Below are 26,649 nucleotides of genomic sequence, written 5' to 3'. Positions count from 1 at the left end.
AAAAAAAAGAGGGAATTATTTGAAGCTTCTGTTAGACAAAATTGTCTCTGAATAAATGCCAGAAAAAGAGAACCTGATTTATGTTGGCATTTGGCCAAATTGGTGACAGGCAGCAAGAGTCAGATTAACAGATGCTGCTGAATAATTAAAAACTTAAAATTTGCATAGATATATCTCTTTAGTCATTCACACAGATCTGCAAAGATCTGTACATCATATTCATTTACGACAGTCAACAGTTGAAAGCATAAATCAAAGAAAACTGTCATGCATCAAATGGTTTTAATTATAATTTACTAGTCTCCTTAAAACATACAAAATATTCTAACAGGAAAAAAAGAAATGCTACAAAAAAAAAAAAAAACAAATGATTGCTTCTATGTTGAACATACAATGGATTTTAAACTTATAAATTTCCTTGATTTGAGTTGTTGTCAGGTCAAATATAAAATGAAACAGTGAACTGATCAGAAAATAATGACATAATTGTAACAGTTTCTAAAACTAAGGTCAGTGCATAAGCTTGACCAAGAATGGTCACAGCAGTCGAAAGGAAACAGGCAGGAGATTTATTTAAGAGATCAAACAAGATGGATTAAAAAAAAAAAAAAACCCTGAAAACCCTGTTTTATAAAAAAATTACATGCTCTTTTTTTGCCTTCCTGGGCTAAGTAAACATTGATCATTTTTTTTCAAATAAATAAAACGCACATCAAATTGTATCTGTCTGATTTTTTGCTATGATTAGAAGAGATGGTCATTTATCTCTATTTGATTTTATGGCAACATAAATTTGATTAAATCAACATAAATTAACGACCGAGAAAAGAAGTCGTCTAACGTTAGCGAGGGGAAAAATTTTTTACATAATTGGAATTCTAATGTCTTATATTTTTTTTGTCTCATCTGTCATCAAGCAATTCGAAGACAGGCCAAAGAAAAGGGGGGAAAATATGTTGGATAGGTTGGTGGGCAAACAAGGAAAAAGCGTACATTGTTTTTGCTTTAAATCACCAGCTTTTATGATAATTAACAACAAAATTGCTAAAAAGATGTCGGTGGGGGGGGGGGGGGGAGAAGGATTCTTCTTATGAAAGCTCATTTTTTGGTTTATTTTTCTTTTTTTGTGTTTAGATCTAGATGAGTCAAGGAACAAAACATTTTTGTGTGAGTTTGTTCATTTTTGTTGATGATATTGGCACCATGTGTTTGTGTATCTGATGACAATATAACTGTTTGTGTGTGTGTGTGTGTGTGTGTGTGTGTGTGTGTGTGTGTGTGCCTTTGTTAAGGTATTCACGTAAGAGAAGGAAAACTGAGCTAACACCGGCCCCTCAGTACTCATCTGGATATCTCGCAATTGCTTGTCTCTTAGTTATTTTTCATACTTTCGATGAGTCGTTGCAATCTTGTACAAGCTGGATGCGATTATAATCTTAGCACGAGCATTGACGGCATCTTAACATTATTGGCTTTGATGTGTCAGCAATGGGCATTCTTGCTTAACTAGTAGATTGCCATTGTATGTATGTATGTGTGTATGTCACGTGATATGTGAAGAGAACTGAAGAATAAATAATCAAGCAGACAATTCTCCTCAAGTTGAAACATTTTTTTTTTTCTAATTCGTTTTCATTTTTTTTTTTTTAACGTAATAAAATATCACATCAATTCTGCATTCTTTCAACATGTACCCCCTCCCCCAGGTCAATGTCCAGTGATTTGTACCTTTTTAGTGAGGGACTGACAACCTGGCCAGATGACGTCCACCCTGAAGACTTAGGAGAGTTAAATTCGGAAGGAAGGAAGGGGGGGGTAGAAGATAAAGAACAAGGTGAGGTGGGGGTGTTGAAGGTTTAAATAGAGGCTGGGGGATTCACACAAGCCAGGGTGGTGATGGTAATGGTCATTCCAGGTGTTCACCAATTCGATTCCTCATATGATGGTATCCGATACTGTCTTAATTGTTTCCATCTGTTTCTGCTGCTCACTGGCGGCGGCGATGGTAGTCTTGCAGAAAGTAAGGGGTGGGTGGAGAAGGGTAGGCTAATCGTGGCCATGCAAGCACTTTACTATGTCGTAGGGGGGGTCCACAAGCTCATAGTTTGTACTATAATCAGCCAAAGATCACCATTTCTAGCATTGTACCAACAGCACAGGTGTCAGATGATCAAAATAGCATACTTTGACGTCTTCGGTTCCCTGAAATAGAAAAAAAGAAAATGTCAGAATAGAATCAAAAGAGAAACATATTGGCTCGGGATTTTTATCCTCAACCCCCAATATCAACAGAGATTAGAGCATTCTTGTAATGATCCTTGTTGATTGCAGTGTAATGGTAGTTCTGTGCAGTTCTAGGAGGCCCACTCTCCCAGGTTTTGTCTTCTCTTTTTGAGAAGGAGGTTAGTTTATTGGTAATCACCCAAGGCGCCCTTACTGAGGAAGCTGACAGGGCTGCGCAAGTACTTTTTGCAGGACAGTATGCCCCTCCTCAATTCTACTTTCCAACCTTGGCGTCACAGTTCTTGCAGTGGGAAAGAACTAAATACCCATATTTGTCATTTTGGTAATTGTTCAAAATCCCCTCTATATTAAAAAACAAAAAAAAATCTTTGATTTAATACATACCCATGATTGATAAAAAGATCATATTCTCAAAATTATATAAATTGATAGAGTAATTTTATTTTTATAAAGAAAATCATTTTTAAACCATTTTAAGTGATTAATGGGAAATCATATGCATTACAAAGCAAGTTTGAATTATTCTAGAGCTATCTACTCTTGTTTCTCCAAATGGCGATATGAAGTAATCTCTTTTGACTTATTCATAAAATTTAATTTTCTTAGTTAAAAATAAAACTGCTTCATCAATTTATATCATTTTTGGAATATGACATTTTTGTTCAGTCATGGGGACGTACGTAATACATATTTTTTTTTAAATTTTTGTTTAAGAAAGGGGGAATTCCAGACATGAACTGACATTTTTTATCTGCTTATTTTTATTTGCAATACTTTAAATGAATTCAACTACTTATGCAGAAAAGAATTTTACTTAAATGCTAGTTGGGGATAATTTTTCTTTGTCTTACAACTCTTCAGCATAACTGAACCTAGCAAGATTTGAAACAGAGGTCCAAGAAACCAAGGCCTGATGCTCTACCACTGAACCAAAATCCACTTGTGGATGGAATGTATTGCTTTTATAGACATAATTTTCAGTTGTTTACTTTTTATTTGCGATACTTTGAAATGAATTCAACTATTTATATGAAAAAGTATTTTACCTAAATGCTAGGTGAAAATAATTTTTCTCTTCACTAATGTGATATCCCCCCTCCCATATAAGGAGTGACATATATACTTTTTTAAATTATTCACAGACTATTTGCAGTGTTTCTGTCTGTCGAAGGATGCAATTAAAAATCATTTCTTAAGTAAACTTTTATACAGAATCCAAAAGGTGGCATTCACTTTGTATTATGTTGTTTTTTTTTTTTCAAATAATATATTGTCGAGTCTGACATTCATAAACATAAAACAAATTAGTATTTATCCGAAGATTGATATCGGTATAAAAGTTTTCAATTGACGTTCACAGAACTAACTGGAAATAGCCAAACAATCTTCAAACAATCAATTTTTAGAAGCTTTTTTTTTGGGGGGGGGGGATCATGTCTAACAGGGGATTGTGGAGAGTTAAGTTGTGAGATTTTTATTTACATTGCATTTAAACTTCTGCATGTCAGTACAATCAGGGAAGCAAGAAACAGAGTTTGGTTTGGTTTGGTTGCTTTGTTTTACGGCATATCAACCCTTTTTGGGTCATTTAATGCTAAATCCAGTTATTTTGGATTCATGTTGCATCCAGTTATTTTGTAGAAGGTTTTTATTCTTCAAGCTCTTTGTATCCTCAATCGCTAGTTTGTAGTGTTTAATTTGGTTGTTTTATAGTGGATTTTATCATTTTTGTTCCCTGCCCTGCAAAACATGAATAAGTTTTCCAAAGGGTTACAGTATTAATGTTTGGTACATTTTAAGTTGGGAAACCAGTCAAGAAGTGGGGGAGATAGAAAGAGAAAATGGAAATGAGAAGAAGGAAAAAGGGGGAAATGGTGGGTTTTTGGTTTTGCAGAACATAATTAAGTAAAAGAAGAAGAAAAAAAAAAAGCATCAATGTTAGATGAATTTCATCTCAGGAAGCCAATATCTTCAGACAACCTGATCTGGTAGCACCAGGCAAGAAACAGGTAAGGTAATCCAAAGTCTAATAGTCCAAAGAAGAAACTATTAGAGTAGAAAACATTCCAGCATTTAGAGACCTCAACAATGAAGGTGTGGGATTTTGCTGCTTGTTCAGTTAATCGGCACAAGTGCTATGTATTCATCAGAGTACACTCCTTTGAAGTACTTGTAAAACAAGCACGGAATGCAACATTGCAGTGATGCGACAGAGGTTGGAGCTTGTTTGATAGTGCAGGACTTATTAGATTTGAGGCTCTTTTTTGGACCGTGTCTAAGAGTGAGAGACTAGCAGTAGATGCATCAATCCAGATGTGGCAACAATACTCAATCCATGAGTGAATGGTGGCTTTGTAGAGGTATAAGATACTCAAATACAAGTAATTTTCTAACATGGTAGAGAGAGCCCACCTTTTTTCTAGCAACCTTGGAAATGTCCTCAATGTATTTATTTCAATTCATATTAACTGTGAGTGTTAAGCCGAGAAGTTAAAATGAAAATTGTTATCTGTCATGAAAAGGTTTTTTTGTACTTATGAAAGGAAAGAAGCTTAATTATAATAGTATTAAATGTTACCATCCAATTAGTATCACATATTAAATGAAACAATTTCTTCATTTTGTTCTTGCCTAAAACCTCCTCACCCTATTAAGAATGTGTTTAATAACTTTTTCAAATCACTAAAGGAATCAATTTTATTTATTTTATGTATTTATCCTCCTCCCATGCAAGTTTTTTTTTCAATTTTATTTTTTTTAAGTGGCTAAATTGTTTTTTTTTTTAAATGATTTCATATACACTAATTAATACCTTCTCTCAGTCATAAAAGCATTCTTACTACATTTGTATACAGTAGAACACTGAGATACGGCATTAAAAATTAGTACCAAAATACAGTAGAGTATATAATACACATGTATATAATCAAATAACATTATAAATAACACTGTAAGGCAGGGCAAATACCATAACCAGGGCCCGGACAAACATTGTATTACACATCGTAACTCAAAAAACACCATGCCTTTGGTCCACCATATCCCGGGTTCTACTGTATTAAAATAAATATGACAAGTTAAAATGTTTATAAAAAATAAAAAATTTCTGTTTGCATTTGTAGCAATTTTGGTGCTTGTGCACTATAATGGGATTTCAAATAGATGCATCTTAGGTAAAAACATGATTACTTACGTGTCATGCAGAAATTAATAAACATGACAAAAAAAATGATCGAGTAGACCATCTGCAAGAACTACTTTTTACAAAAATAAACAGAAAATGGCATACTACTAATATCTATTTTGAGATGGTGGATTTAGGTACAATTATTTTACCAAAATTATAGACTGCAGTTATCTCCCCTGGATTGTAAAAGTTTTTCCCATATTATCAAATACGATAAACTATAATTTGATGAATTTTATTTTTTCTGCTTTATCATTTTTCATAATTTTTGACATGACACAAGTACGTAATTGTATTTTTATCCGGAATGCATTTATTTGAAATCCTATTATACTGCACAAGCACCTGGCTTTTGCTATGAAGTCGTTATATTTTCTTTTGCAGAATGCAATTAGTTTGTTGGAAGGCTGAGCAGCTACTATCACCATGGTCAAATTCATTTTTGTTTGCTGTTGAATCCTTAGTGTTATCTGCTTATTTTATTTATTTTTTTATTTTTGCACCTCTTAAATTGTAAATTACTTCAGGTTTCCAGTTTGTTCTGTAAATTGCAACCTGTAACATTCGGACTGAGATAGATCACTGGAGAAGTACCAGTAAATGGGATTTTATTTGAAACTAGCAGTTCAGCCCGGCTTTGCTCAGGCCCTATGTACTGTTCATAATTTTATGTATATATATATATATTAAAAAGTTTTATTTGTGTCCAGGTAACCTACATTTAAAATTTCAAGTGTTTAGACCCAAAATTGGCGCAGGAGTTTGGCAGAGTCTGCAAAAGTCAACTCTTTCAACTTTGACCTCTTGTCAGCCAAATTTTCGCCCAAAAACTGATTAAAAAGCTTGTTGCATGTCTGAATACCCTTTATGTAAAGTTTCAAATATTTAAACCCAAAATTGGCTAAATAGTTTGCTAGAGACTGCAAAGATAAAATTTTTTTAACTTTGACCCCTTGAGAGCCAAATTTCTGGTGGAAAACCAATTAAAAAGCTTGTCCTATGTCTGAATACACTTTATGTAATATTTTAAATGTTTAGACCAGAAATTGGCTGAGTAATTTGGTAGAGACCGCAGAGGTTAATTTTTTAAAACTTTGACCCCAATTTTGACCCCATAACATTTGTTTTGGGCTCAAATCAAATTAAAAAATTTGATCCATGTCAAAGTAACTTACATCTAAGTGTTTAGAACCAAAATTGGCGGAGGAGTTTGGTAGAGTTTTTAAAGGTCAATCATTGAACTTTGACCCCTTGACAGTCAAATTTTTGACCGAAAACCGATTAAAATGATTTTCCAAAATCTCAATACCCCTTATGTCAAATCTCGATTCTGTAGACTGAAAATTGACAGATTAATTTGGTAGGGAAATGTACACACACACACACACACACACACACACACACACACACACACACACACACACACACACACACACACACACACACAATTTTACTTTTACAGATATATATAGATTCATAATAAAATAAAATTAAAATGTGGTTCTTGTCCAGATTTCCTCCTATATTAAAAATAAGAATAAAAATGATGTATGCATGCATGACGGAACAAAAATGTCATATTCCAAAATTTATGTAAATTGATAAAGTAGTTTTATTTTTAACTAAAACAATCAAATTTTATAATTAAGCACAGAGATTGTCTTGCATCACCATCTTGAAGAAACAAGGTCTGATAATTCAACAATAATTCAAACTTGCAAAATCAGTCTCGTAATGTCTATGATTTCCCATTAATCACTTAAAATGGTTAAAAGTGATTTTCTTTATAAAAATAAATTACTTATTCAATCTATGTAATTTTTGGAATATGATTTTTTTCCGTTCCACCACTAGTATGTACATCATAAAGATTTCTCTGTATTTTTGTTTTTTAATATAGAAGAATTCTGAATAACCATCGAAAATGCAATTCAGGGCTAGGAGTAACATACATTAATTCCTGAAGAATACCATAGGTATCTGATAGTTAAATAAAAACAACAATTAATTAATTTATTTTTTTTTTAAATTACAAACCTGAAGTTGCTACTGAGGAAGAACGAATGCCAGGATCTCTGTGTAGAACAATACCTGGAACCGCAAATATTGATGTAGCTGGAAAATAAAATATTTTTAATTTAAATAAAAAACGAAAAAATTGGATTCACAATAAAACAAAACATGTTGAGTATGCAGCTCTGAGTAGAAGCCTATTTTAAAATAACTAAATAAGAAAAAAACTTTTGATTTAAATTAATATAAATTTAGAGAGAAAATAACTGAAGTCAGACACGTTTTTTTAAATTTTTCATGAGTATCAAGGAACAATTCGAATGGCAGCTGAGATGAAATCAAACAATGACGACGTGAGAAAGAAATTTATAGAATTGGCATCCATAGAATGGAAATAGGCACAAACTTTAATAAAGACTTTTCATATCTATCTGCGTAAGTATACTTTGATAATTATGTTTCAGTTTGAAGAAATATGGTATAATAAAATTATGGGGTGTTCGTTCACGCCTGACCTCCATAGAATGGAAATATGTCACAAAGTTTAACAAGGTTTTTTTTTAATATAGATCCACAGAATATTGTGATAAGTGTTTCAGTATGAACAGGCATGGTATAATAAATTATGGTGTTTATCTATTTTATTTTTACTTTCATCATATTTTGCTTTGGTTTTGAAACCCCCAAATTCGAAGCTATCTCTTTACAACCCTTCCTTTTCATAACCTATCATACTTTCGTAAATCAGAGTCCATTTTCTGTAGGCTGTTTTTGAACCAAGTCAACGTCGGGTACTTTTGCTAGTATATATATATATATATATATATATATATATATATATAAATAATAATAATAATAATAATAATCGGCGTTGCCCGGGAGTTTTGAGGTGTAAAAAAAAAAAAAAAAAAAAAAAAAAAAAAAAGTGGTAGTAGGCAGGCAAGCTCAAACCCGTGATGCGAAGGCGGAAAAGAAAGTGAAAGAAAATCTGACGTCTTACTACTACTCCATGATGTGAACGGAAGTGTAAAGCGTTCAAATTTAACGCAGTCAATCAAAAACAAAAGATGGCGTTACATTTTAAACCTGCCACGAAAACAAATTAAAAGACACAAGATAGTTTTTAATGTGGGGGGGAAAAACCAGCTCCCCGAAAAAGAGTGCACTCTGGCAGTATCCAAATAAATAGTAATTGTCTTAGTATGAAGGCTTTCCCCTACATTGACTAAGGACCAATTACAGTTACAGAACATATACTACCTGGGCAAAAGCCAGGCGTTGGCATTCGAATAGTTTCGCTTTATTTATACGAAAAAGACAAACAGCCGACATAAGGGCAAGGTGGGAAGTTTGTTTAACTCGATCAAAAAAAAAAAAAAAGATAGAGACGATGTTCGTTTGCGAATCTGAGATATTACAAGTATGCGAAAACTTCTTGTGGAATCTGACGTGAGAACCCCCAACCAAAAAGCCTTTCATGGACATACACAAATGCTCTCACCCATTCTGCCCTTTACATAATATACTAATGTGGGTACCCAGCGCTTCCTGGGTGTTTTGGGGTGTGTGTTGAGCACAAAAAAAGGTGTTAGTAGGCAGGCTGGCTCGAACTCGTGACAAACTCGTGACGTGTAGGTGGGAAAAAAAGTGAAAGAAAACCTGGCATCTTACCGCTACGCTATAACGTCACAAGAAGTGAAAAGCATTCAAATTCAATCAAAAAGTTGACTTACTAACTAAATACGCAGGTGCAGAAATGAACATTGGCTGAAAGCCAGTTCAGCTTTCCGCCATTTCATTTATTTTTTTCCCCCCACGATGTTTGGGAAACCAAGCTTCCCCCGAAAAAGGTGGAACTCTCAAATGAATAGAATTATCTGATATGAAGGGTTTTCTCAACACTGATCAAAGCTACTTGCTTTCAAGACATCCTCGCACGAAAAGCCGCTGATGGCTTTGCATTGGTGACTTTCGCTTTATTTATATGAAAAACACGCGAAAGGACGGAATAACGTGAATTTTTTAAAAGTCAATGTAAATAAATGTAGATATGACGTCCGTTCACAAATCGTAGATATTATTATCTAGGGAGTATATAAAAAGTTGTAAAAAATACTAACGAAAAAAGCCTTTCTTGGACATATAAAAACACGCGTGGCTGTTTTGCCTTATATATATATTATAACCATTTTATATGAAAATAAGTGGAACAATGTGAATAATTCTTACTTTTATTTAATAAACTAGCAGGGCTACCCAGCATTGCCCAGAGCTATAAAAGTAAATAAAATAAGTGTTTATTTTAAAATGAAGGAATAGGATAAAGGGCTTCCATATTTTTCTCATGATACTAAGGGGAACTAATTATAGATCATATTTAGACATCTCCCTGCGCCTAGCAGCTGTGCTCCAAAATTGATAATGATCGATCTATTAGTTTAGGTGTGGGTTTTAATCAAACAAATATGAAGATTTAATGTTGAAACTTGACCCTGGCTTTATTTAAGATCGCATTCAATTGTATGGTGATGGATTGTGATGAAATAATAATGCTAATATTTGTGTGTGTGTGTGTGTATGTGTGTAGGCCACAGTAAAAATGTGCGTGTGCGTTAGAGAGGAGGAGAAACAGATATCAGATACATATTTTTCTTCAAGTTCAAAGATTAAAAGAAAGTTTAATAAATAAATAAAAGATTCCAACCCTCGACACAATTAAATTGTGTAAAAAAAAAAAAAAAAAAAAATTTGATAATTAAAAAGTAGGTTAAGAAGAAGAAATGTTATCGCATTCTTAGATGCAACAAAATCGAACACACACACAAACACACGCATGCATGAACTAAAATGAATACCATTTGTGAAGGAAAATATGCGCAGTGAGAGATAGAGAGGGGGGAGTAACCCCATTACACACAATATGAATCTCGTCTAATTGAAGGGAACAGCTGTCCGACCACTATGATGTATTTGTATCATACACGCAGACACAAACAAAACAAACTTGTTAACAAAAAAAGAAATAGAAAGGATAGTGTTGTAGTGTATTGCGTGTGTTAAAGGTTTCAAATGTAAGCAAAATGTGTTCAAAGGTAAAAAAAAATTGATCGCAATGGCTGTGTAATTTTTGTTGATGTTTTAAACGACAACAATAGTCAATAGCGTGGTTTAAACTTGGTAAAAGAAAGCAAATAAACTGTTTATGGCACGTTTGTTTAATGATTTTCTCTTGTATTTTTCTATCTTATATAACTGAAATGACCAATGCTTTAAATGAACTTGACTGGGTGGAATAATGTCTCTTAGTGATGCCATATTTTAATGTCAGTAACCGTTCGTTTATAAAGTGAAGAACTAGATTCTGGAATATGAGAATTATCAGAGCTCAGCCAATCAGAATGGATGGACTTTGGTGAGGGAGCCTTTATTATTTATGAAGCAGAAATTGGAAAGATTATGTTAGGTCATGCATGTATGAGCCAGTTACGGTCGGTGTAATCACAGAATCTGTGGAACGTGTAGAATTTGTCCCAGTGACAACAGGTAGCAGTGGTAGGACTAAATATTTAGAGAGAAAAATAGGGACTCCTTCCTGTAAAGAAGTTGCGATTGTGATGGTGTTGCCCATAGAATGCAATGTAGTATTTTATCATCACAACTGAATGTGTCTAAAATAGTGTTCAAAAGCTACATACGATAGTAGCTATTAACCTAGATGTATCAAATTTGTATGTGGCATCTGTTGTTGCAAACCTACAATAGCTTTGTCCAGAGGAGAATTTCTGTAGTTACTTTATTAATATAGAGATGTTCAATATTTAGTTATTGTAGCTGTTAATTTTCTTTTTTATGTGAAACATTCTTAGAAGTAAATAAACATTTTTTTACAGAAAAGTATAATTTTTACATCAATAATAATAATAATAATAATAATAATAATAATAATAATACAAATACTACTAATAATAATAAGTTGCCTAAGAATGTGATAAATTTCTTCAGTTAAAATATCTGTTGGAAGTTGTTTCATTGGAGAAACCAAATCTATTGCCGTCCAGAAAACGGGAAGTAATGCAACAATGAAATGTCTCTGAGAAAATGCCGAAATGCCACAATAAATCATCATATTCGGTTTAACGTTCGTTTTATATGATATCATGTGTTGGCTGGTTTTTGGAAATTGATTTCCAAAACTAGTTACTTCCCACATGGAAATTCTATAGCAAGACATACTCTCTCCAATGGTTTACAGACCTGTGCAGCTGTTATTGATCAGAGGCAGGAAGTATTCCACTAATTCAATCATCATAAGTCAACTCTAAATAGCCAGAAATTTCTAGCATAAAGAAATCTTTGTAAGATTGTAATAGCCACAGCTGTGTATGTATATGGAGATGACCAGACGACACATGAAGTCATGGAAATTAGGAGCTCATGATTTCTGGAAAATCTACAAAAGTGTAATACATAATAGGCAATCTGCAATTTTCTAACTACAATTATGCCGTCTGATAAAACTAAATTATTTGTCCAGTGGTTCGCCTTCAACTCCACCTTGGACTATGTAAACCACTCCCTCCCAAATTTCTCATTGCAGATTGTAGCCACACTTGATTACCTGATCATCACCCCTTTCCATGACACCTTGACACCTCTAAAGCATGTGGATCTGATCTTGCCCCTGTTACAGTAATGAAAAAAATGCTCTGCTGAGCTACTTCTCACCTCTCCAAAAAAAAAAATAACTAAATAAAAAATAAAAAAATAAATAAACAATAATACCTTGCCGAATCTTGCTTTCCTGATAGCTGGATAATTGCCTTCCTAGTAAGAGTATTAAATAATTTTGATGAAATAACCGACCCTATCAGTCCATTCTTGCCCTCTGATTAAAGACTCCAAAATTTTAGCAATGATCGCATGATAACGGTTGTTATATCTAATATCTTTGGCAGGGTCTGGCATAAAGATCTGATGAAACTTAATTTGTATAGAATTACTGGATGAATATTTAATATAATTAGATCCTTCCTAGCCAAAAGAAAGATCTAGATGGTCCTTGACGGCTGCACATTTAAACATGATATTAATGCAGGTATGATGCAGAGGAGACTTGGACCTCTATCATTCCTGGTATGCATAAATGACCTTCCTAATGAAATTGTGTTCGAGGTGGGAATATTTGCTGATGATATCATACTCTATTCTTGATGAATACACACATATTCAAGGCAATGGCTAGATCCTTAGAAAATGACCTCCAGTATGTGGTTGAATGGAAACAAATGGATGGTAACATTTAATGCTACTAAGAGAAAGCTTCTTTCCTTTAACAATAACCAGAAACCTTTTCAACTACTGATTGCCATGGTTAATAGCACCCTACTTGAGAGTCAGACATTCAAACTTCTCAGCCCTTCATTCACAGGTAACGTGAATCGAACAAATATGTTGGTTTTGTTTTGTTTTACGGCATATCAACCTTTATTTTTGGTCATTTGATGCCGATTACAGTGATTTAGATTTTTTTTTTTTTTGTATAAACTATTTAAGCTCATTTTGTAGATAAAGATTATATTTTTTAGTATAAGTTTGCTTTTTTAAGAAATGTCAGTATTGTCTTTGGATTCACTTTCTCAAAAAGTTCCCCCATGCTGTTGACATCGTAATATTTACAAATATGTTGGAGATACTGCTAAAGTTGCTGCAAAGAAGGTGGGCTCCCTCTAGTAAGCTAGAAAACTTATCACACCTGCTAGTATCAAATATATCTATATCTATAATGCATGAAGTATTGTTGCTACTTCTGGGCTGGTGCGCCAACCACTAGTCTCTCCCTCTCTTGGACTGAGTAGAAAAAAAAATGTTTCAAATTTGACAGGTCCCACAGTGTCCAAATTCAAGATCCATTGCTCAATGTTTCAATCTTGTGCCCCCAAAACTTTGCTACTTTGATTCTCCCTCAGCATCAATATACTTGACTAACTTGACAATCAGTTAAATCCCATTATTAATGTAAAGATTAATTCAAAAAAGTACTTTAAAATTTTATACACTTTTCTTTTTTTACTTTTTGAAATAATATTGTTATAAACTGGTAAGTTTACAAAAAAGGATTACAATACATGGACAAATAAAATGGAAAATGAACAATAGAAGGATTTACAAAATATGTTTTTAATTTTATTTTGTCTTCATAAATAATTTCACTATTTCAAATGTGCTTTCACAATAGTTTGATTATCTTTCTTTGCAGTCAAAAATTTAAAAATAAGAGAAGATAAAGATTTTTTTTTTAAAGAAAAAAGAAAAAACTTACTGTCAGGAATTTTATGAACACTAGGTCCTAAAGATTTGAAGAATGGATGCTTTAAAGCTTCAGCAGCTCCAACTCTCTTCCGTGCTTCATACTAGAATTGAAAAAGAAACACTAGTATATGCATGGGTAAAAAGAAGTATAAATATAAATGACTAGACAAACCTGAGATTGATTATTTATTTGCTTCAAATTTTGTCCGAATATTTTACTTGATTGCTAATTGTATTTATTTTTATAACCGCTTTCAGCATTCTTATGAGGGTTGTTCCAAAAGTAATGTGGCTTATTTTTATTCCGCCGAAATGGATCAGAGTAGACTGCAAGTTGCATTTTTATGATGACTAAACTTATGCAGTCAAAACCTGAGAGTTTAATCTCTCTGTTGTAGATATTGATGGTGTGAGACTAAAAAAGAAGCCCCTGTCATAGACGTGCATCAGAAGCAGGGACGCATCATTTACTTTCGGGTAAAAGTGCATTGAGAATGGTGGTGACTATGTAGAAAAATAAATTCTGGAGCACAAAAGGTTGCTATTTTTAATTGTAGGTTTTTGGAGCTTTTCAACCTTTTAAATTAAAAAAAAAGAAGGTAGCTTTACTTTTAAAACAACACTCATATATGTATGAGGTGCCTTCAATAAGTTTCCAGACTTTTTCGAATGGACACTTTTATTGACAGTACTCACATGAAACTCTAGTATATGATAATTACCCCAGGAATGAAACAAACATTTTTGTTTAGCTTGCCATAAGTATAACTACTACTAACCTTTACCCAAGTATTGAACACTGTTTAAATAAATATTGAAAAAAAAAAAAAAAAAAATATATATATATATATATATATATATATATATATATATATATATGTAATACATTATTTTCTATTATGTGTATATGCATGAAACAGTGTGTGCGTATGTATATTTATATAAGAGAGAAGAAAAAAGGCTTTAAACCCAAGTATGGTTAGTTGAATTCAACCATGACAATATGATACATGATTTTTAACTTTCTAAATACTTTAAATTAATATATAGTAGAACTCCATTTCTTTAAATTATTATAAAATCAAATCAAATTTTTACCACATTTAAAAAATTTCATTTTGTAATCTGTTGAATCAAATAAAAGCCCACTGGAGCTTATAAGCATTTCTATTCTTCATTCTACTGTTATGGCTTAGTTTTAGGAATTAAGCCCCTTATTTGTAAACCGGAAAACATTCTTAAATCTATTTCTTATTATTTTGTCATTCTTGCATGAAGACACAATAACTTATCTTAGAGTTAAAGCAGGGACGGCAACTTTACCTTTACAGAAAAGAGACCACGTCATTGTCCTAACATCTACCAATTTGAATAAATCATGAAAACACAATATAAAATATTTTCTTTCGACAAAAATGATTGCACAAGAACGTGTTTCCATGGAGAATACTCCAGAGAAATTCTCTTCAGCAGCTTTTTCACTTTTTATCTTCCCTCTTCCAAATATCAGCTCTTTGATTACAATCATGCAGAAAATCAATTCTTCTGATAGAGAACTTCTGAAGTCTCAACAGAATATATCTTTTCTAAGACTGTGTATTTTGAGATAATCTTTTCCTGGGTTGACCGATGAATGTATGATATTTGCAAGGATAAATGTATCAAAACAGTGTCCCAGACAAGTGTTTTCTGTTCATTTTTTTTTTTTTACAGAAAATGATTTATACCATGATGATGTTTATTTCTCTATGAGAGGAAACCTAAATGCCCTGAAACTACATTTACAAGCAGCATGACTGAAAAGGAGCAAAGTTGACAAGACAATGATTGAAAAACAAACAACACAAGCATAAATGATAGTGATAATTTCATAACGACAGTTGCCATTAAGAAGCATTTCAGTTGCTGACGGGGCTCTGTTTGCTTTTCGTGGCGTGCTGATTATAATGACATTAAACTCGACTTTCACATAAACCTTTGGTAAAAATTTGCAAATTAAATATTCACGTTTACCTATCCAGCCCAAAACCCAAACTTAAATAATTTTAATAAATCCCTATTAACAACTTTGATCCTTTAAGTAACACGTCTTAGCAAAGTCTATTCGATATAATAGACCAACAAATCAAACATGAGAACTGAACAGAAATTACTTACCACTAAAAACCTTTCCAGTAGATCCAACCCATCACCATCTAACCTGAAAAAAAAAAAAAAAAAAAGAAATGTTAACAAATATGAATAAATTGCAACATTAAATATTACAAATAACTCTGATCTCCTAAGCTATCCGGAATCATATCCATGAACTAAATGAGTAAACATTTGAAAATATCAGATTTTATGCCAAGATGAGTGATACAGGACCCACGTTGAGAAAACCTGCAAGAAGCTATCGATGTGTAACAAACAACCTGCTCTCGACAGTTATTCGAGGGTTGAGGCATAGATGCAACACCTGTCAGTTTTAGTGCTGTGCTAGTCGATTGCTGAATACTGTGTGCCAGCATGGGCTCGTTTCAATCATGCTGCAAAGAGTGAGGTCAGGCTCAACAAGGTATGCAGAACGATTACTGGCAATCTCAAATTGACAAATCCACCATTTGTCTACAGACTGTCCAAAATCACTCCACTGCAAATTCATCAAAATGACAAGCAGACCAACAACAATCGCTATCCCCTACATGGACATTAAGAGGTGATGCAGCGATAACCATCTTGCAAGAGCTTTACAACCATCACAAATCTTGGAAAAACACCACTAACGTCCTTTGCCTGCTTTGGTGGAATGAGTTTGTCAACGACGACAACAATGAGGCTCTTCTGGCACCGAAAGAAGATTTACCAGCGGGATCTGAACTCATACAGAAAGACTGTAGCGTTCAATCTGACCCGAGTGAAGTTTGCCAAAACACAAGATAACCTGCATAAGTGGAATTATGTACAGGACGCTCAGTATCCCTGTGGTGGAGACTATTGCACACATTTTCATGAACTGTCCTGAGTGAGGCATGCTCTGATGCAGACCTGAAAGATGCCTTGGACACTGCATGACAATGGATCTCGAGATGGAGCAAAACGATATGATGATGATCAGATTTTATTTCAGCCAAATGCTTAACATTTTTAAATTTGAAATCATTTGAGTGATAGACTCTAAATTTTCTAAACAAGTAAAAACAAACTAAAAAACAGAATTCAACAATTATAACATCATATAAACATTTCATTTTAGAATATACATAAAAAGAACTTGTATTTTCTATTATGATCTTATTGAGGACAAGTAATTTCTGAACGATTTGACTGATTATGTTATCTAATGTATAAAGTTATCAAAGTCAGACTACAACAGCAGTTAAGTTGACAAATGAACTTTGCATTTGACTATCCAATTTTCATTTGTTATTGTTGTACCGTGTTATTGGCAATATAATAATATACTTTATAATATAATTTATTTTGAAAAATTATTTTGCCCAATCCAAATGACTGCTAATATAAAACATTTTTAAATAATCACCTAAAAATAAAAATCAACAAGGAAGATAACTCATACTAAATTTAAGATAATAATAGTTATCTACCTTAAGTTTCAAAATGTTGAAACAAATAAAAGTTAAGAACCAAAATGACTTAACTACACCCCAGGCAATTCTGGGTAGGTACAATCGATAAAGTAAATGTTCAATAATAAGGTTGGTTATAAAATAAATTCAAATGGAAAAAAAAACATTGATACAGCAATATTTTCCAACGTTCTAATCATTTAGACTTCAACCAAATTTTCCACGCAAAGAAAATCCTTATTAAATATAAATTTAATTCTTGAAAGAAAATAGTTAATCGTTTATGATCTTAATTTTGATGTAGATGATTAAAAAAATATTTATTGCTAATTTTAGATGGTGATATACTGAATGTAAGCAATGGACAGTTGCAATCTGGAGATATCTGGTATCTACCCAGATACTGAACTAATAGGTACAAGGCATGTTTGAATCAATTTCCACTTTATCTATGATGTTATATTCATTTATTTACATGTGGCAAGGTATCAAGTTGCTTTCAAAGACACTTTTGTAATCTTAAATATTTTTATATTATTTTTAATAAGATGGTATTTACCTTGGAGCAAAGTTCAACAATGGTTCTGGTTCGTAATAAGGAAAGTTATAGGACTGGAAATCTTCATGAGTAGAAATACCCGGAAAGGTGTCCTCTTTGGGAGTTCCTAAAATTTTGAAAATTAAATGCAATTCATCCTCAACTGCTGAACCTGGGAACAGCGGCCGTCCACATGCCATTTCATAAAATATACAACCAACTCCCCTGGAGAAAGACAGAAAAAAAAGAAAAGAAAATTTAAAATGGATTTATCAAATACATTAATAGGTACTTATTGTACCATGCTGTAATAATAGCATTATTATTTAGAAACCCATTCTTAACATAGAGGGGGGAGAGTGTTTTTTTTAAACTATTCTGTACTTTCATCTAATAATTTTATCATAATAATAAAAAAAGAAATCTTAAAACTTGCAAATACTATTTTTAAAAATAGCACAATACAATATGTGCATAAACACCTATAAATAAAATGCTCAAATTAAAGAATAAAATAACAAATAATTATTTGAAAAATAAAAATAAAAAATGGAAAACAGTTTCTAGATATTCATTTTACAAATGAGAAATACACATTAGGTCTGCATAAGCCTTTCTTTATATATGTGTGTATAAGTAAATAAAAGAAACAAGATGAAACAAGCGAAAGTGAGATAATTACTTACCACATATCTATAGGGGTGGAGTATTCTGTTGATCCCAATAGAACATCTGGCGGTCGGTACCTGAGATGAAAAGAGAACAGAGCTTAAATAGAAAACAACTCAAAGCAAATAATTAAATTTCATAAAGTCAGAAAAAAAATTTTTTTTTTCTATTGTAGTAATCACATGACTTTTAAAAAAGTTTTTTTTTACAATTTCATCCTAAACATGGCACAGTGCCACTTTGATGTAGGGAATTACTATGAGGGATATAAGTTGCAGGGGTACTATGTAGGGAGTTGAGCAGCTAGATTTCTGTTTACATTACACTTGAACTTTTGCATGTTAGTATAATTGGGAAAGCAGGAATCCAGAAGGGAGTTCCAAAGTTTAGCAGTTCTGGAGAAGAAACTATTAGAGCAAAAGGCTTTCTTACATCTAGGGATCTCTACTGTGTAGGAGTGGGATTTTGCTGCTTGTTAGGTTTGTCGGGAGTATTTACGTTGGTACAAGGGCTTGTAGTTCATTGGAACATCCACCATTAAAATACTTATACTTATAGAACAGGCAGAGGGATGCAACATTTCATCGACGGGACAGAGGTTGAAGATTAGATGACAGTTCAGGACCTATCAGGTGAGCAACTCTCTTTTGAATCTTGTCCAGGAGTGAGAGACTAGTAGGAGATGCACCAGTCCAAATGTGACAACAATTCTCCATACATGGGCGAATAGTGGCCTTGTAGAGGTACAGGATACTTTCAGGCATAAGTAACTTTCTAGCACAGTAAAGAGAGCCGACTTTCCTCGCAGCAGCCTTGGCAATGTTCTTGATGTATCTGTTCCAACTCATGTTCCCTGTGAATGTTAGTCTTAGGAGTTTGAAAGAAATACTTTCAGGTAATGTATCTTGTGGTTGAGAAGGTTTCTTGTAATTGTTGAAGGAAACAAGCTTAGTCTTGGCAGCATTGAATGTGACCATCTATTTTTGTCCCGATTTCACTACTGATTGGAGGCCTTTCTCTAGTGTTTCTGCCATTTTCTTAGATATGTGTTCATTTGTTTTCCCCTTGTGTCTGTTATATAGCATGGTGTCCTCAGCAAATATACCCATCTCAGAGACAATTTTATCAGGAAGGTTATTTATGAATATTAACAACAATAAAGGTCCAAGGATAGACCCCTGAGATACACACTGGTACTTTATGTACTATTTTCCTTTGCTGTAAATAGATTTTACCAGGAAGACATGGACCGCATCAATTGTTGAACTACTTCTAACAGTATCCACACAAATTGTTTTGTCTGCCTAACAAGTTGGAGCTAAGACATTGTCTGATGAAGATGTATTCCTTTAGCTTTTCAAACTCATCCATAACATAATAAATCTATCAAGTTGCATTCCACTCTTTGTTAAGATTAATTCTTAGGTGTTTTTAATTCCTTTTGAGCACAGCACAAATAAAAGGCATTTCTATATAAACTTCAATATTTTCTGCTGTCATCTATTATTTTGTTTTGTTTACCTCTTATATTTTTATAAGTACAGTTTTTAGTCCATTTTTGTGTAATTTTATAGGATCAGTTTTGTCTCTATTATTATAGAACTCAAGTTGTTAAGGTTTGCAATGGCTCAAAATAAAAACCAGTTTGAAGGCCAGAATGATTCTATAAACCCCCCCCTTTTTTTTGTTTACTTGTTTTTATGTGTAAGAATAAAAAAGGGATGATATATATATATATATATATATATATATATATATATATATATATATATATATTAGTGTTGGGATGATTAATCGGAAAAATTGAAACTTTTGAGGGTATTGGAATCAGAAAAAATTGTGTATTTTCAAATACCAAAAACGATTCTTTTAATTATCTTTTTATTTTACTATCATTTCAGCGTTGCATTGCCCGGGTGTTTGGATATATATGCTGAGCAAAAAAAAAAAAAAAAAAAAGTGGTAGTAGGAAGGCAGGTTCGAACCAGTACCCGCAAAGGACAAAAAGAATGGGGTAAAACCTAACGTTTATGCTGTTATGACCACCGCCAAACCGGAAGCAACATTTTTAAAAATTAAGGTTAGAAAATCTAAAGGAGAGGATAACTTTAAAAAATATTGACGAAAAAAGTGACCCCCCTCCCTGTAGAAAAGTTCCTAGGGGAAGATATTAATGTTTTTAGCCAATTTTTCGATATTTATCGTATGAAAGGTCGAACTTTAAAACGATACTGATCTTGGTAAAATCCGTCGCCTCTATTGAAAGTTTAAGGCAGACATGCAAACAGACATACATACATACATTTATATATTGATAACTAAAAATTTTCAACCCAAACTGATGAAAAAGCTTGCCCTATCTCTGAATATCCTTTATGTAAAATTTCAAATATTTAGACCAGAAATTGTCTGAGTAATTTAGAAGAGACCGCAGAGGTCAATTTTTTTTAAAACTTTGACCTCTATTATGACCCCTTAAAATTTATTGTTTTGGGCTCTACTCAAGTTATTAAGTTAGATCCATGTCCAAGGAACCTATATCTAAAATTTCAAGTGCGTAGACACAAAATTGTCGGAGGAGTTTGGTAGAGTTCTCAAAGGCCAAATCGTTGAAGTTTGACCCCTTAATCGTCAAATTTCTGGCCAAAAACTAATCACATCGATTTTCCCAAATCTCAGTAACCTGTATATCAAATTTCGAGTCTGTAGACTAAAAATTGATAGAGTTATTGCGTAGGGAAATGTACTCAGACACACAGACACACACACATACAGACACGTTCACTTTTATATATATATATAGATTTGATTTTGTTAAAAACAAAATCTTCCATTGCTAGTAATAATAAAATAATAAATATTTATTGATTTTAAAGTACCAGTAAAACTAAAATCGATAGATCACCCCCAACAAGTTTGTTTTTATGTTTGATGAAATATATGCACATTTAACATGCGTTTTTACAATAATTGAGAAAAAATAACAACTTCATAGTTAAATATTTAGAGAATTATAAAGAATCGGAATCAGTATTGTCTTACACGTATAAAAAAAATTCACAGCTAACACGGACTTAATCTTTATCTTCATTGTCACTATATTAATTTATTATAAAATGTTCTCTACTCACCATAGCGTAACGACTTCATTTGAATACGTTTTTGTAGGTATAGATTTTGCTCTTGCAAGTCCTGTTAAAAGAAAAAAAAAAAAAATTAAGATTTATATAAATATTATTTCATGCATGGAAGAAAAAAATACTATTATCTTATATCTACTATCAAATAATTTAGATGTTTGTTTCTTTTTAATGAAATCAATGTATTCCTGGTTTTCCAAGCTGAAGCTCCTATCACATTGCCATAGTATTGCAGCCCTCTGCTTGTTTTACAGGTACTTCCACAAAACATGACCTCATGAATTTAGTGCATTTGTATCCCCTTAACAAATATATTGTTGACACACTTCGCTAGCAACAAAATCCCACATCTTTACTTTAATGGTTCCTAAATGCTGAAAGATTGCTTACTCTGATAGCTTCTTCCCTTGGATTGCTTGCCTTTAGAATTTAATTTTGCATTGTTTCCTGAACTGTATTAAAATGCAGGAATTTAAATGTAATGCTAACAAACAAAAATATCTCGGCCCCCTATCACAGTAGGCGTTGACACTTCAGTGGCTGTATTCTTTGTTTGCTCTGTAAAGAATATCAGGTTATTTTCTGAGAATTTCAAGTTTTTTGGAAATAAGGGAGATATTTCTACTGATATTTTTGCAATAGTTTAAAAGCTCTGATTGGTATAGTAATAAATTCCTAAGTATGCTTTTAGAATTGCAAACCTTTTTAAGATAAACTCCATTAATCGGGTATTATGCATGTCAAATGTCAGCTTCCTCATGGCAATGAACTGAAGTACCCTCTGGAAATGCTGGACAAATCTTCAGACCCTACCACCAAATTTGAAAAATAATAAAAATGATTCTGAGTAGGGAGAAGGAGTTCCCATTCATTCCCTGGCAATGCTGAATATGCCCATTGTTTTACTAAAAATTTAGAAATCTGCTATCAAATAAAATTAGTTATTTTTAAACTCAGAAGACAAAGTTATAGTTCCCTACTGAGTATTGTATTGAGAGTAATATTTTTTTTAAAACTAGAGGGTCACTGCTTATCATGATGCAAGAGTAATATTGTTTTCTGTTTTTTTTAGTTAGAGGTTACTGCTTATTAAGACCCAAGACTAATATTATTTTCTGTTTTTTTTAGCTAGAGGGTCACTGCTTATCAAGACCCAACGGCCACACAAGAATAAGGACTAATTAGTATCGGGTAGACTGTGAGGTAACACCTTGATGATCAATAATGGTGAAACTTGGGTAGGGTTCAATTATTAAGAGGACGGCTTAACAAGAACTTATTTATATTAGATTTGAAAATGTTATAGTCAGCTGGAAAGCAGCCATGCGGTACTGTGTTTCACAAATAGGCAGTTATAGGAAAGACAAGTTCTAACTAGAATGTGATTTAAGTAAAAAAAAAAAAAAAATATATATATATATATATATATATATATATACATATATATATAAAGTGCTTACCAAAATCTGCTAATTTTAATTCGCCACGGTCATTAATTAGTAAGTTTTGAGGTTTCAAATCTCTATGTAAAACACGCCGTCTGTGGCAGTAAGCTAAGCCACGTAACAATTGAAACAGGAACAACTGTAATGAAAAAGGAAAAAACATAAGTAAATATATCTAATTTAATTAAAAAAAAGAAAAGAAATTGAAATTTTTATCTTTCAAGTTTCCACTTTTAATAATGTTACAAGTGAATAGAGTTTTAAAAAGTTATTTTCATTTTCTTAGCTAGAATTCATACAAAGTTATAGAGCAGACAGGCAAATATAAATAATTGTTTTAGCATAAAAACTATACATAACATGCATTGGCAAGCAGTGTTTTAGTTGTATTTGTTTGTTTTTTAAACTATACCATGTTCTGTTCCACACAAGAGGAAGTACCTGTATTAATGTATACAGAGTTCCTATTTACTTAGCTTTCCACAAGGGCAAAATTAGATACAAAGTCGATTTTTAATGTTGGAAAAATCCAGATCCTCAAAAAGAAGTACTCTGGATTGGAACAAAAAATTAAAATTGCATCAGTCTAGAAGGCTTTCTCCTTTAGTGACCAAGCATAGAAAAGATTAAGTATAGTAGCAAAACCAATGCAAAAAAACAAAAACAAAAAAAAAACAAAAAAAAAAACTGGTGGGCACTTCTACATTATACAAACGCAAAATATTGAATTTCAAATGAAACTTATGGTATCTATGTAATTGTCAGGTTTCAAATAGTAACATATCCAAAAATTATGAAAAACGATAAGGTAGAAAAATAATTCTTAATGAAGAAAGAAATTTGTGAAAGGAAATGAAATCACTATATTGCGCTTAGTAAAAAAGAATGTTAACAGGGGAGATAATTAAGTTGTTGCTTACATGATGTAACAAATGTAATTCAAAATGCCGGACAAAATTTATTTCCCATATAAACTTTATTGAAAACAGTTTTTCATTAATAATCATTTTTCTACCTTATCGTTTTCCATATTTTTTGATGTGTTACTATTTGTGACCTGACAATTACATAGGTACTATTTGTTTTACTTGAAATTCAATATTTTTTCATTTGCATATATAGGCCTAATATAGAAGCGCCAGCCAGTGTTTGTAATTTATACAAAGTTGTGCCCCGCCACCTCACAAGATCATGTCCGTATAAAAATAATCCCATTCCCAATTAGATTAGCGTGATACCCTTTCAAATGGCAAATTTATTTTTTAACATGGAAAAGATGTTTAAAAAATTAATTTAAACTGGACATAGATTCATATGTGAGCATCATAAGAGATATCACAAACATGTAAAACAAATGCTAAACTGAATATGAATTATAAAACGAATCAGGTTAATGTGTAAAAATGTGTAAATATTGTGAAGTTTCCATCAATTTCAACTTGTAATATCTTATTTATTTTGGGGGATTATTTTGATAAAATTTGAATGTCAACAAAATTTAAGTTTTTTGCTTTATAAATATACCATTCTTTCTCTGATGCAATAGCTGTTTATATTTTTTCAGGTTACCTAAAGTTAAGTTACTATTTTTAGTGACAGCCAATTTATTTTTTAATGTTGGTGTTTTTCAACTTGATGTGTGTGATATTGTATGCCTATGCATACAAAAACAGCTCCATTTCAAAGAAAGAGAGAGACACTCACCAATATGGTGTGACAGTTTTAAGTTGTCTTTCATGAAAACAAATCCAAGTTGAAAACTTGCATCAATTAAATTTTTCCTTTATTATCAAATTTTGTTTCCGACTGTTTTTACACGTTCCAAATTAGTTTCTTTTTATTAATTAACACTTAAAAAGAAAAATCACTCTTGATCTCTATTGTGCTACAAATCATTAAGATTAAATGCGTTAAATCTTATATAAACAGTCAAAGTTATGCTAATTTGTGCTTTTTGTATATATTTTTTTTAAAAACTTGTTTGATAGACTTTTTTCCTCAGTTGACAGTGGTAACACTCTAATGGTTAATAATGGCAGAGGTTACCTGAATTCACTCCATCCACTACTAACTCTTGCAACCACACTCGCACCTGCTCCACTCTGTGCTCCAATGTTATCACCAAGGTAATAAAACTTTGCCAACATCAATAGCTTTGCCATTCAAATATGCTTGGTCCACATCTGATTTCTCATCCATGTCCATCACGTTACACTTGTATGTAAGCTGATTATCCACAACCTGCCAGTACTTCCACTGCACTTCTTGTGCACCCAATGTTTACAGATATCACAAAATTTGAATTGCTTTCCAAACTTTCGGGGAAGTTTTTCAACACTACAATCACTGATCATTACTTTGGTCTCAGTAGCATTCACTCTCAGACTTTTATTTTCCAAATCTTACATTTAATAAGTAAATCTTCCATTTCTTTTAAAGATAATACGACTAGTCACATGAGATAACATACCGTAACATTTGTCATACTCATGATGTTCCCGCAGTCATCCATGTATTGTTTGAGATCCTTTTCCTGTAAATAATAGAAACAAGTATTAGATGTTGCTTAGATAAAAAACAAAATTATTTGAATTGTAATCTACAATCATTTAAGCAGTTCATAGGTCATGTTAGAAATATCAAAAGTAACTATTCCACAGCACCTCACTTCAAACACCTTATTTGACGCGACCATCCACCATCACCTTACCTAACCAACACTAGGAGTCCGCTCTCTTCAAAGAATAAAGTATCCTTTCTTTCTCTTTTGATCATACCTATGTTAAAAATCTTCTTGTGGTGACTATTACTAGGCCAGATACACTTATAGTTTGCTATAGACAGCTACACCCTCATATCATGTTCACCGCTCTCAAACTTATTATCATAAAGATTTCAACTGGGAACATTTTCCTACTTTCTAAGATTATATTTGAACTTTATATATTTTGAGCATATATAAAATTTTTGTATTGTTTATATGTGCTTTTCATATTTTACTTTTGAGTATATATATATAAAATTTTGGCACTTCTTTGTTAGAAGAGCAAAAATCGAAATATTAAATTTCAACTAAATCCAATGGTATTTATTTATGTCATGTCACAGTAATGAACATACCCAAAAATTACGAAAAATGATAAGGTAGAAAATTAATTATTAATGAAAAACAGTTTTCGAAGACAATTAGCAAAATTAGAGTTTTGCTAAATTTTCAAAGTTTTAAGAAAATAATTACCTCCTTTATTACAATTCAAACTCTTTAATTTCTTTTTTTTAGCAAAACTAATTTCACTAATTGTCTTCGAAAAGTATTTTCATCAATAATTAATTTTCTACCTTATCATTTCTCAAAATTTTTGGATATGTTCATTACTGCCACATGACAAGTAGATACCATTGAATTTACTTGAAATTTAATGGTTTGATTTTCGGATTGCGCTATTATAATGAAGCACCAAAATGTTTGTATTGTTCAAATGCGCTTTTTGTATTTTCTTATTTCTGTTATATTTAATTAACTATTGAAGGTGAG

The 26,649-nt window shown here is 32.3% G+C and overlaps 1 protein-coding gene across 25 annotated transcripts in view; it reads right to left on the bottom strand.

The window, feature by feature from the left end:
- Window positions 1–731: 731 nt before the first annotated feature.
- The window catches only part of LOC145276773 (cyclin-dependent kinase 17-like), a 534,353-nt gene continuing 508,435 nt past the window's right edge, over window positions 732–26,649 (bottom strand). For all 25 annotated transcript variants that reach the window (XM_080128044.1, XM_080128029.1, XM_080128036.1 and 22 more), the window contains 9 exons: window positions 25,585–25,647; window positions 23,130–23,253; window positions 21,661–21,721; window positions 18,547–18,606; window positions 17,882–18,085; window positions 15,911–15,953; window positions 13,764–13,854; window positions 7,469–7,546; window positions 732–2,202 (listed from right to left, as the gene is read on the bottom strand). In XM_080128044.1, the coding sequence (XP_079984170.1) occupies window positions 2,171–2,202; window positions 7,469–7,546; window positions 13,764–13,854; window positions 15,911–15,953; window positions 17,882–18,085; window positions 18,547–18,606; window positions 21,661–21,721; window positions 23,130–23,253; window positions 25,585–25,647 (756 nt within the window). In that variant the 3' untranslated portion in view covers window positions 732–2,170. The remainder of the gene's footprint in view (window positions 2,203–7,468; window positions 7,547–13,763; window positions 13,855–15,910; window positions 15,954–17,881; window positions 18,086–18,546; window positions 18,607–21,660; window positions 21,722–23,129; window positions 23,254–25,584; window positions 25,648–26,649) is intronic.

The sequence above is a fragment of the Euprymna scolopes genome, chromosome 5, assembly GCF_053919585.1.
Source record: "Euprymna scolopes isolate OS-2025 chromosome 5, ASM5391958v1, whole genome shotgun sequence".
Taxonomy (NCBI): Eukaryota; Metazoa; Mollusca; class Cephalopoda; order Sepiida; family Sepiolidae; genus Euprymna; species Euprymna scolopes.
Note: the sequence above shows the minus strand (reverse complement) of the source record. Positions and strands in the feature narration are given on the sequence as shown.